This window comes from Crinia signifera, chromosome 8 (genome assembly GCF_055691185.1).
Source record: "Crinia signifera chromosome 8, ASM5569118v1, whole genome shotgun sequence".
Classification (NCBI taxonomy): Eukaryota; Metazoa; Chordata; class Amphibia; order Anura; family Myobatrachidae; genus Crinia; species Crinia signifera.
The window spans coordinates 98867581-98880825 of NC_139224.1; the positions used below are offsets into that span (position 1 = coordinate 98867581).

General features: G+C 43.8%; 1 protein-coding gene across 1 annotated transcript in view; it reads right to left on the reverse strand.

The window, feature by feature from the left end:
* The window catches only part of NR5A2 (nuclear receptor subfamily 5 group A member 2), a 124780-nt gene extending 111943 nt beyond the window's left edge, over positions 1-12837 (reverse strand). The window contains exon 1 of the mRNA XM_083156860.1: positions 12553-12837. Within this exon, the coding sequence (XP_083012986.1) occupies positions 12553-12616 (64 nt within the window). The 5' untranslated portion in view covers positions 12617-12837. The remainder of the gene's footprint in view (positions 1-12552) is intronic.
* Between the last annotated feature and the right edge of the window lie 408 nt (positions 12838-13245).

Consider the following 13245-nt stretch of genomic DNA (forward strand, 5'->3'; position numbering starts at 1 on the left):
GGACACGGCTGGGAATCAACGACAGGACGCAGGACGACTGGGCACAGGAACCAGGAGCAGTGGATAGGTGGGAACCAGGAACACTTGAGACCCTGAGGTGCAAAAGCTATAACCGGCGCCTGTCCTGGGCAGACGCCGGCTCTTTATTCAAAATCCCCGCTGACGCTGACGTGCGCCGCACTGCCGGGCGCATGACCTCAGCGCGCCGGCACGCCGACGGAGACGCTCGGGGACGTTGCCCGGCAACCCCCCGATGCCTACTGACGATGCCGTGGGGATGGAAGCTAGGGGCGTTGCTGCGCGACGCCGCTAACGTCTCCCCCGGCACTCGTCTACACTGTCTGTCCCGGCAGGTCCGGGACAGAAGTGTAACAGTACCCCCCCCCTTGAGGAGGGGTCACCGAACCCTTAGAACCCGGTTTCCAGGGAAATTTTCAAAAAAACTCCGCTCTTAGCCTGGGCGCATGCAAAAACTTTTCTGGGACCCAAGATCTTTCCTCATCTCCAAACCCCTTCCAGTGGACAAGAAACTTGAGCTGACCCCTGACTACCTTGGAATCCAAGATATGTTCCACCACATACTCCTTATGCCCTCGAACCAAGACAGGTCTTTGAGTACGTGTAGAGCTGGATGGAAGGGTTCCGATGACAGGTTTGAGCAGGGAACAATGAAAGACATTATTGATGCGCAGAGACCTGGGAAGCTGAAGTCTGAATGCCACAGGGTTGATTTGTCCGATAATCGGAAATGGACCGATAAACCTGGGACCCAACTTGGGACATTGCTGTCGAAGTCTAATATGGCGTGTGGATAACCATACTCTCTGACCCACTTTAAAGAGACACGGTCTTCTGTGCCTATCAAAGAAAATCTTAGACCGGGCTGAGGATTGTCTAAGGGCTATGTGTACATTCTTCCAGGCTTTCCTAAAAAACGAGACAGTGGACGAGGATCTTGACGGATCAACCGGGGGCATGAATGAACTACATTTGGGGTGCAAACCTGAGTTGCAGAAAAAAGGAGAGCTCTTGATAGCTGAATGATAAGAGTTATTGTATGCGAACTCTGCTAATGGAATAAGCTCAGCCCAATTGTCCTGGCACTTTGAAACGAAACAGCGGAGGTATTGTTCCAAAGCCTGGTTGACCCTCTCGGTCTGTCCATTCGACTGCGGGTGGTAGCCAGAGGAGAGACTGACCTGAATCCCTAAGGCTGCACAAAACTGTCTCCAAAACCTGGCCACGAACTGGGAACCTCTATCCGAGACAATATCGACCGGGAGTCCGTGAAGCCTAAAGATGTTGGTGATGAATAAATTCGCTAGGATTTTAGCAGTAGGGAGCCCATGTAATGGAGTAAAGTGAGCCATTTTGGAAAATCTATCCACAGTAACCCAGATGGTGGTGAACTTGCTAGACGGAGGCAGGTCAACTATAAAGTCCATAGAAATATGGGACCATGTTTTTTTTGGAATGGACAAGGGAAACAGCGGCCCAATAGGAGACTGTCGAGACGATTTGTGTCGCGCACAGACCAGACATGAGGCCACAAATCTGTCGACATCTTGCCTCATAGAGGGCCACCAAACAGTCCTGGCTAACTGTTCAAAAGTTTTGGCAATACCTGGATGCCCGGAGCTTTTTGCAGAGTGAAAGTCCCTGAGAACCGCCTCCCGTAATTTCTGGGGAATAAATAAACGGTCCTGTGGGGTCTGTTGAAGAGCCGACGCTTGGGCAGCAATAACTAAGGTGGCTAAATCTTGGGTCAGGCCCGCCATGATTACTGAGCAAGGGACGATGGGAGATGCTTTCACCGCAGACCCCTGGAAAGTCTGAAAACTGCGGGAGAGGGCATCCGCCTTCACGTTCTTAGATCCCGGCCTAAAGGTGATGATAAACCGGAATCTGGTGAAGAATAGTGCCCACCGAGCCTGTCGTGGGTTGAGGCGTTTGGCGGACTCAATATAAGAGAGATTCTTGTGATCGGTGATCACGGTGATGGTATGCTGAGCTCCCTCAAGCCAGTAACGCCACTCCTCAAACGCCCATTTGATGGCCAATAACTCACGATTGCCTACATCATAATTTCTCTCGGCTGGAGAGAATTTGCGGGAGAAGTAAGCACAGGGATGAATCTTTAGATCCAGTGGCCCCTTCTGAGACAGGACTGCTCCAGCACCCACATCAGAGGCGTCGACTTCGATTAAAAAGGGTAGCCTGGGATCTGGGTGGTGCAGAATTGGGGCTGATCAAAACGCCTTCTTTAATTTTTTGAAAGAATCCATCGCCCGTTGAGACCATTGTCCTGGGTCAGCCCCTTTCCGAGTCAAGTCCACTATGGGTGCCACGATGTCCGAAAAGGAGCGGATAAATTTGCGATAGTAGTTAGAAAAACCAAGAAATCGCTGAATGGCCTTGAGCGTGGTTGGGCGAGCCCAGGATTGAATGGCCTGAACCTTAGATGGATCCATGGAGAAACCTTGAGGGGAAATAATATACCCTAAAAAAGTCACTTGTGACACTTCGAATTCACATTTTTCCAACTTGGCATATAGATGATTCTCCCGTAGCTTCTGCAGCACCAGGCGGACGTGCTGCCGATGTTCAGGAAGAGATTTGGAAAAAATGAGAATGTCGTCCAAGTAAACTACGGCAAAACCCCCTAAAAACGGTCGAAGGACTTCATTGATAAAGTCTTGGAAGACTGCCGGGGCGTTAGCTAGACCAAAAGGCATCACAAGATACTCAAAATGCCCCGAGTGGGTATTAAACGCGGTCTTCCACTCATCACCACTTTTAATTCTGATTAAGTTGTAGGCCCCCCTGAGGTCTATTTTGGAAAAAATCACTGCCTCCCGAATCTGGTCAAATAATACGGAGATGAGGGGTAATGGGTAGGAATTTTTTACCGTAATTTTGTTAAGGGCTCTGTAATCAATACAGGGCCGTAAAGACCCATCTTTCTTCTCAACAAAGAAAAACCCCGCCCCCACCGGTGATTTTGAGGGCCGAATGAACCCCTTTTCAAGGCTTTCTTTAATGTAGAGGTCCACGGCTTGGGACTCAGGTGCGGATAACGCATATAAACGACCCTTAGGAAGTCTGGCATTAGACACTAAATCAATGGCACAATCAAAGGGGCGATGAGGAGGCAAGGTGTCGGCTTCCTTTTTAGAAAAAACATCTGAAAAATCACGGTACTGAGGAGGGAGAGCTTGAAGATCAGGGTGCATCACACGGAGAGGGAGAGTGAGACAAACATCCGAACAGGACCCTCCCCACCGAGTGATCTCACCAGTTTCCCAATTAAATTCAGGGTTGTGTTTTTTCAACCAGGGCAGCCCCAGGACTATAGGAGTGAGAGGACAGTGAAAAATAAGAAAGGTGATATCTTCGGAGTGAAGAGCCCCCACCGACAGACGAAGGGAGGGAGTCCTAAAAGATATACCGCCTTTAGACAGTGGACGGCCATCCAACCCACAAACAGAAACGTGATTGGCCAAGGGTATGGGCATAAGGCCCATTTGTTGCACTAGGCCTTCATCTATAAAGTTACCGGCCGCCCTACAATCCACAAAGGCAGATCCGTTCCAAGAACGGTCGGTAACAGAGACTGATACCTGAATTAATACAGAATCTGAGGGAGAAAAGCTCGACAGGCCCAAGTGAACCCCCCAAGTATCACTTAGGCCCTGTCTTTTCCCGCCTTCAGCGGACAAGCAACAGCAAGATGACCGGGACCCCCACAATACAAACAGAGGCCCTTGAGACGTCGGCGGTTTTTTTCGGAGGAAGATAGTCGAGTGGCCCCCAACTGCATAGGCTCGTCTCCGGGTACCTCGGTAGACTCGTCTACAGATGAGGAAGGCAACACTCCAGACCGTCTCTCTCTTTGCCGCTCCCGAAATCTCCTATCCACCTTAATGGCTAACTGCATGATCCCATCAATGTCTTTGGGAGTGGGGTACTGTACTAATGCATCCTTAAGGGATTCGGATAAACCAATCCGAAACTGACTACGAAGCGCTGGGTCGTTCCAGCCAGAATCAATAGCCCAACGTCTGAACTTAGTACAGTATGCCTCAGCTGTGTCCTGCCCTTGACGCAGGGCCCTAAGATTTGACTCGGCCGAGGCCGCCCGGTCCGGGTCATCATATAATAACCCCATTGCTGAGAAGAATGCATCCACTGAAGAGAGAGCCTCAGCACCATCTGGAAGGCCGAAGGCCCAAGACTGAGGATCTCCCTGCAGGAGTGATATAACCATTCCAACCCGTTGAGCCTCAGAACCAGAAGATCCTGGGCGCAATTTGAAATAAAGCCTGCATGACTGTTTAAAATTAAAAAACAAAGACCGGTCACCTGAAAAACGGTCAGGGAGATTTAACCTGGGCTCCAGACTCCCACCGGAGGAGGAGCTAGACTGAGACCGTTGCTCGTGTGAGTTTACCCGTAGGGTGAGCTCTTGCAATTTCTGCGTCAGCGTGTGCATCTGTCCTGCAAGAGAGTGGGCAGCAGCCTGCTGTGACGGATCCATGATTGGGTTTCCCCACGACTACCGAACCTCTGAGCTGTAGGGGCAACAACAGTCCCAGAGTATGGTCTGGCCGGTTATAATGTTATGATATCCGGGTGTCCTCGCCAACCCTAACTCCGTTGTCATCGAATGGGATTGGTGGCTGCGTGCTAGTGCTAGGCTTCGCCTATAATAGCCGCGTTCGACAGAGCCCGTTAGTCAGGCTCCGCCCCCGATGCCACCAGGTCTTGAGAGTTGACAACGCTGCCACCAATGTCAAGGATGAACAAGGGGATGACTAACTACCCCAAGAAGGCGAGGTCACCCTTGCTCTGTAGCAAACAGGGTAGACGTAACAATACGTAAAGATGTAACACAAAACTATACCAAACAGGTGTAACAATACACAAAGGTGTTTCATCAAAATCAAGATACGAGTAGGAGGACACGGCTGGGAATCAACGACAGGACGCAGGACGACTGGGCACAGGAACCAGGAGCAGTGGATAGGTGGGAACCAGGAACACTTGAGACCCTGAGGTGCAAAAGCTATAACCGGCGCCTGTCCTGGGCAGACGCCGGCTCTTTATTCAAAATCCCCGCTGACGCTGACGTGCGCCGCACTGCCGGGCGCATGACCTCAGCGCGCCGGCACGCCGACGGAGACGCTCGGGGACGTTGCCCGGCAACGCCCCGATGCCTGCTGACGATGCCGTGGGGACGGAAGCTAGGGGCGTTGCTGCGCGACGCCGCTAACGTCTCCCCCGGCACTCGTCTACACTGTCTGTCCCGGCGGGTCCGGGACAGAAGTGTAACAAAGACCCATTATCATGCGATAACACATGGCATCCAGGATAGGGGCATTATCCCATGTGTTATCACAGCTCGGAGGCTAAGCTTTCCAGGGATTATGCTTCCGGTGTCTGAGAAGCCCAAAGCATAATCCTCAATAAATGCAAATTATCGAAGCAAATTGGATAGCCCTCAGCGGTTATTAGCCTACGATGAAAACTACCAGTACAGTATAGTTTGTTTCTACATGGATCTGGAGTTTAGAATAAAAAATAGTATAGTTTGTTTCCTGCAAGGAGCTAGAGTCTACTATGAAGTATTATATAGTTTGTTCCTGCATGGCACTAAAGTCTAAGATGTAGAATTACATAGTTTGGCCCTATGGAGTTGGAGCATAGGGTGAAGAATAACATAATTTGGGCTTGAATTGAGTTGCGTTAGAGACATTACTATGTGTTTTGTCCATTGCAACATTCTCCTTTTCTCATTACTTAAATTGCCCATGCACAGCTCCGATTGGCCTGTTTTCATCTGAATCCTACAGACGGGCCCGATATATTGGATGAAAACTGGCCAAATCAGAGATGTTTGACATCAGGTCAGTTTCGATGCGTGCTCCCATGCAAATAGGATTGGACCCTGGAAATCTTATGTACAGCAGATAAGATAAATCAGAATCGGACCGTTAGGTGCACCACTGGAACACACCTATAGACTAAAGAGTGGGAAAGCGCTGGGCAGGAGAAGAGCTCTCCCTGCTCTGCATTCTCTGCTGCCGACTGCTGTGCCTGTTATGTCAGTCTGATAGGCAGGAGCAATGGTAGCGATATGTGCCTCTAAGACCCCCTCCCACCGCTGATAGAGAGCTCTTTCAGCCAACCAGCAGTCGTCCGCTTGTCTCTGATAGGAGACAAGTGGTGAAAGCAGGTGCTTTCACGTCGAACACGCGCACAATCAGCACCAGCGCCCCTCAAGGATGCGTCCTCCCCCCCCCCCTCCCACAGCCATAGTAGAGTCTGTTCTATGCTCCTCGATTACAATCTGGTATGGAGGAGCAAAGGAGAATGACAGACAAAGATTGCAAAGGGTGGTGAGGATGGCAGAAAAGATCATCAGGGCGGACCTCCCCACGGTCCAAGAACTATACCTAGCAAGGGTCAAGAAGTGTGCAGGAAAGGACGACAAGAACCATGAAAAACTTCTTCCCAAAAGCTGTCCAACAACTAAACAATTCCGAACGCACCAAATTCTAACTCAAACTTTTCTATTTACGAGAAATGTATGTGATGTATGTTGTGCCCCTCCTATCTTCCCCATGTGTTCCCTGCTTGTTGCTGCTGCACTGTTACTGCAAAAAATTCCAAGTATACGCAAGTATACCTGTCCAATAAAGCTGATTCTGATTTCAATGGGAGTTTTTAAATCTCCGGCTTGCCTGCCGCTACCGCAGCCTGTCTCCACCGGCCCCTATCTCCAGGTGCCAACGGTGGGAGGAGGATGAAGGGTCTTGGAGGCGCATTCCCTTAAACTCCCCCAGCAACTCACCTGGAGACCTTTTTACATATGGTAAATTGCATTCAATAAATTATATGTAAAAATGGCACATCAAGTACCAAATCACATGTAGCACTCCTGGGAAGCTGCCAGGGAAGTTGAAGAGAAATCTGGCAAGTCGGAACTGTGTATGGGCACCATTACATTTCGATATTAGAAAATTATCTGTAAAATTAAGTGGATATAAAGATTCAGGGCAATGCAAGTGAAATATTTATCTTCTGCTGTTGCTTCACCTCTTTTTGGAATGTTACAGTATTTTTGCAGAATTTATAGTCTATAAATACAGCTGAGATAACAACAATTCTGCTATGTTGCGCAGCTGAAGTAGGAATGACTGACAGGTACGGCTAAGTTCAGCCAGCAAAATGTGACATTTATCAGTGAATTTAGCAGTAAAATCAGGAACAAGGGATCTATTTAAGAAGTTTACCAACATACGCTTCCGATTTGTCTGTAGGTGATGTTCATGTGAACATGACTAGCATTGTTGGGGTTGATATGTTGTTTCATAAAATAATAGTATATTAATATATTTCTTTATCATTTTGAATGTAAAGCAGGTACACCCCGTTGCTACTGTAGCAATGCATTTTTCTCTCCAAGTAAGTATTTAAACCTGAATCAGACATAACTAACTGGTTCAACAGATAATAAAATACCCACAGTATGCTAACATATTTGCTGTGCTTATGGTTACATTTGCTGGCAGCTATGGTGAACCAATGGAAAACTACACTGTCATTTCCAGATGTCACCTTTCACAGTGAGATTAGGAAGTGGAACAATTGGCTAAACAAACCTGAAAATAAGGACACTTTTCAGTACACACACACATATTAAAAAAAGGCTAATGCTGGATAGCAAGGACGGTGTAATGGTTAGCATTACTGCCTCGTAGCACTGAGGTCATTAGTTTAATTCCCACCATGGCCCTAACTGTGTGGAGTTTTTGGATAATCTCCCTGTGCTTGGGTTTCCAACAGGTACTCTTGTTTCTTCCAAAAATATACTAGTACGTTAATTGGCTCCCAACAAAAAAAGTAACCCTAGAATGAATGTGTGCGTGTGTACAAGTGTTAGGGATCATAGATTGTATTCTCCACTGGGGCAGGGAACATTCAATATATAGAGTGAAATTTAATAGGATGAGTTTTAGTGAATCTTTAGTTTTTTTTTAAGTGGCATTCATTTACACTGCAAAATCAAACTGATTTTGCAGTGTAAATGATTGCCGCTTTAAAAAAAACCCTAGAGATTTTATACCATATCTCTCACTTTCAGAATCTCTCATCCTATTAAATTTCCCCCATTATCTGTAAAGTGCTGCTGATTATGTGTGCGCTATATAAATAACTGGTAATAAATGAATAAGTAATGCTACTCCTTACCTCTGTGGGGGAATTCAAGTGTTTTTCACTCTAGTGGCCATAAGATTGAGCCTAATGAAGCAATGCAAGTGTTCAAGAAACACAGTGCAAGTGTCCAACTGTACATAAAGATGACAGGAACTCTAAGCACAATTCAATTAATTTAATAATTTGAACTGAATTTTTCCACAAGAAACGTTTGGCCTGGGGATGCTATGACAAAAAAAGTTTAATATCTAGGGCGCAGTGATTTGAGAAACAGCAACCACTATGTTAATAAATTAAAATGGCAAATTTGAGGACTTGTTTGATAAAAGACAGGTGAACACACAACGGGGGTTATTCTAATTGACACGCTCCCCTGCGTTGACGTACAGGGGAGAGATGTTGAGCGACCATTGGATGATTTCACCCCTGCATCCAATGCTAAACATCCAATCACAGCCGGGAGCTCGGCGAGCGAGGGGGGATTGGTGGCCGTGCAGGCAGTGCTACATCCACACACAAGGCTGCGAATTTTGCAGCATTACGTGTGGACCAGAAAAAAAGGTCCAATTGGATTTAGAACACTGTTTTTTGAACAGTTTAAAATAGAAAATTCAACTTTATGGAATTATAAATAATTTTAATTAAGAAATGGAAAGTAATACATCATTGAATAGATCATACACGCGGTTCGATTTAGACTATTTTTCTCATTGATTCTGCTTATTTAAGCAAAATCAAATAGAAATTGAATGGAAATTAAAAGCATTTGATTTTGCTTTGATCTGATGCTTGGCCCCGTGGCATCAAAATCGAATAGAACAATAGACTGTACAGACAGATAGACAGATCTGTACTATATAGTCTATAGTGAATGTGTACATGGCGCTGTACGATTCGATCCCCATTCGATCAGGATCGAATCGAGATTGAATAGAAAGTACATTGCACCGTGTTTACACCCCTTTACTCTGCTATACATCCTGAAATAATAACTAAACAATATGTTATATAGAATGTAAGGGATTGGAAGCTTATCAGGTTTGGAAACACACTGAGGATTAGGAGAAAAATATAAAATCTCAGGTATACACTACACAACTGTCAATCTTGCAGAAAAAACACTGTGTAAAAAGTCAAATAACCTGATATGTAATGTGGGCTGTGCAAGGAAAGCTACTGTATGGCAGTTACTAGGTGAAAACGAGAACTGTTCTTTAGGGCAATTAGACACATTTTATACGCAGGAGATGGCCGAAAAAGTTTTCACTGAGAGGCTCCAGCATGTTTGAAATTGGAAAGAAAAAAAGTGATTATTACAGAATACATAAAGAAACTATGTCTATATGTTAAGTGGCCGGGAAAATTGTAATGTTTGTGCCAGTGAAAATCAAAAGGACCCTCTCTGCTGAGGCCTGGAAATATTTGTAAAGGATACATAAATAAAATGTTGGATACTCTGTCACCGAAAAGCTGATTACCCTTCCTTTGACAATATTACCAGCCCTTAAATAACGGACCATATTTAAATAGTTTATTGTTTACATATTTTTTAATACGAGCGGAAGTTAATGTAGTACTTACATAATTGGTGATTAAATTCACATGCTAGACATCCGTACACCTCAATGATAATAACCAGACACAAATGGTGTCCACATTTTCCTAAGAATAGATGATTGCAATAACATGTGAATGATGCAACTGATTTTAGCTTTGCTCCACATTATATATTATGTTTTTTTTCTCTGTATGCCGCCTTAAAGGGATATCAAATATTTCTTATCAAAGGCAAATAAGGCAAGAGGGCATAAACTGAGTGTGTACATAAATAGCTTCACAAAAGTCAATACTGATAGAAAGGAAAATGTAGTGGCATTGTTCCAGTACAGTATGGGTCACATAGAGTAACCCTTTACACAATAATAGTTTATATTAAGCACACACAAACTTCCAAACAGTCAAAATGACATACAGCTCTATTGAGTATGTTGCTCTTTATAAAGGAATGTTATTAGCTGAAATGTTAATATTATTCCCGATCCAACGGATGATGTCACAGTAGCATATATCAGCATGACATATTATTCTGAAACATAAAGCAAATGAGAAATTGTCACTGCGTAGTGTTCTCAGTGTCGGCAATTTCATTTCACTTCTGAGAATGATAGTTAGCGGGCAGCTTTTATTAAACCCTTTGAGTGCCAAGTTAATTTGTCAAAATAGGTGTTAAAATTGGTAAGCAAACATTTTTATTTATCATAATGACCTGTAATGTTTACCTCATATAGGAAATACCATCTTTTTTTTTTTTTACACAACAGTTTTTATTTCAATTTATATGAGTGACGCTGGCATTTTTAGCAGATATTTTTAACATCACTCACAGAGATGTTAGCACTCCTAGGGTTAAATGTGTTCCCTTGTAACTCTTAAGCTGTGTACACACGGGGGGAGATATTTTGCTAGCAATATATTGCTTGCAATATATTGCTGAGCAATATATTGCTCAGAGTCTCTTTTTCAACAAGCGACCAGAGATGGTCGCTGTTGAAAACGAACCTCTGCTGGGGGTGCCGCAGGGGTAATTAGCTGGTCGCAGGAGCAAGCTCCTGCGACCAGCGATTACAATGGGGCAGAAAACGGGAGCGCGCACCCGGCGATTTATCGCCGGGGCACACTCCCAATCACTGGCAATATGGTCGCCTGCGACCATATTCCCAGCGATTATAGCACCTATCTCCCCCGTGTGTACACAGCTTAACCTTGTCTATGGGTTATTCTAATATAAACCAAGCACTATGCAACATTGCAGTATTACTGTGTTCTTTATGTGTGTAATACTCCAAATGTATATTAGAATACAGCACTTTGTACCAAATAAAAGTTAATTTGCAGTAAAATATAAGAACCTATATTTGATGAAGTTTATATGAAGTCTATCCGGATAGATTAAATAGCTGTTTGAACTTATTTACAAACATTTTTTAATAGCTTGCAATTATCTTGCACTAGTGTTTTTACCCATAAAGAGACACGGAATAATGGAAGCTAATCATTAATAGGAATTCAGCATGGAAACTCATTTGTAAGGGGTTAACAGATAGACTTACTCCCCTAGATTGCCTCGGTTGTAAACCACCATCATTTTAAATATGGAGGTAGCAATTTCTGGGGTGTGACCTTACTTTCAAATTCACACTTAGATGACATCTCTGTGTGGCATAAAATGAGTCTGGAATCATTACCTAATTAACAGTGTAAATGAATGGAAACAGTTAAAGCGACCCACAGAGACACAGTCCAGACTCCGACGTTTACGCTCCCAGCTCTGTCATCCACACAGTCTGTGTGCTCTATATGAGCTACAATTCTATAGGAATTTATTTGTTAAAATAATATAAGTAACCACAGCACTAGAGAGTGAGACTATAGAAATAAAATAAATACAAATAAATAAATAAATCAAAATATAAGAAAACATTATTTAATAATGTCAGCTGCATCCTCTGGAGTGCATCCCCTGTCCATCTGTCAGGAGAGAGCAGTGATTTAATTGGGGTGGGAGTGCCTAGCTGATCACTTCCAGTCACTTCTCTGATGTCTCTGTACCCTTATTGAAAGTGACAGGAGGAAAACTGAGAAAACATCTGCATTAAATCTGAATGAAACTCAGGAACAATTTAAAGAACTTTTATTGTCTTGTATGACATCACCTGGTTTTTGTTACTCCTCCTATTGCTCCATTAAATTCCTTCTGCTGGTCCAGATAATGTCATTTTATAACTTCCTTTCCTTTTGCATAAACCTGTTAAGCCATTCCATTACCATCTTTTATGAATCCTAATCTTTATTATTCATACTTATGCCCCTTTTTATTTATTCTTAGCACTATGTATGAGAGCCATTGCCGTCATATAAATGCTGGAAAACATTTATGTTTTCTACTTAAGCCCTTATATCTGCGTTCACACTCTATATACTTCACCATATGTCCATATAATTGTATCTCATAACATTTTTTCCTTAACGCTCACCAACATACAATAAGGAAATTGTATAAATTGTATTTGACAGCAAAATAATACTGATTAACAATCTGATTGTCATCATATAAAAATAGTTTTCATTTAAAAACTATCATATTGATCCAACACAGTCCCTAATTTAAAAGAAGTATCCTACCACTATGGGTATGAATGGTCACTTATTGACAAACCGCCAAGTGCCTGTAGGTAGAATTGACAAGAGACATGTCAGCTAAGGATCTGAGTCAGAGAAATTCCTCCTGCCATCTGTGGGTCGATTTCATAACGCCAAAGAATGCACACTCACCTTGTGTGTTATATCTATGTTTCCCCGGATCTTGCGTGATAACACTTTCATGCCTTGCAGCCATGATCAGATCCAAACCCAATCAATTGTCCAGGCCCTTGGAAACGGCATCGATTTGGATAATGAACAACTTGCAAAACTATACTGGTGGCACTTAGATATGGATGAATTCTGGGATCCTCCAGGGAAAGTTATTACTGTACAGTTTTACAAAGCTGATGCCTAGAACAGAAAGAGGTATTTCTCAGCATGGACTCTGTACTCTTCTGAGCATTACTAACCTGTTGTAAACCATCCGTCCCATTTGGAGATGGGATGTATTGAGATGTATCGTGAGACACTATTGGTGGTTTCAGGTCACATGGTACTTGGCAATGTGATAAGAGAACTCAGGTTGTAAAGTGACAGAAGAGGAGATAAGAAGTTCTGGTAGATAGACATAAACAAATCATTAACTTTGCAGCAGAAAGGTAGAGTTGACAGTGCTGTTATAAAGTTTGCTGATTTTCTAGTAGTATTTGCAGGTTCTTCATTTTTATGTATAAATACTTCTTATAATGTCAAATAATTATAGCTCTGTCCAAATATTCTAGGGTAGAGTTGATATATGTGGCCTATTCATTTGTCTTGCCAAATCACATACTAAGCATACTATGAAAGTAACACACAGATATTTCCTTTTTATTGTTCCTT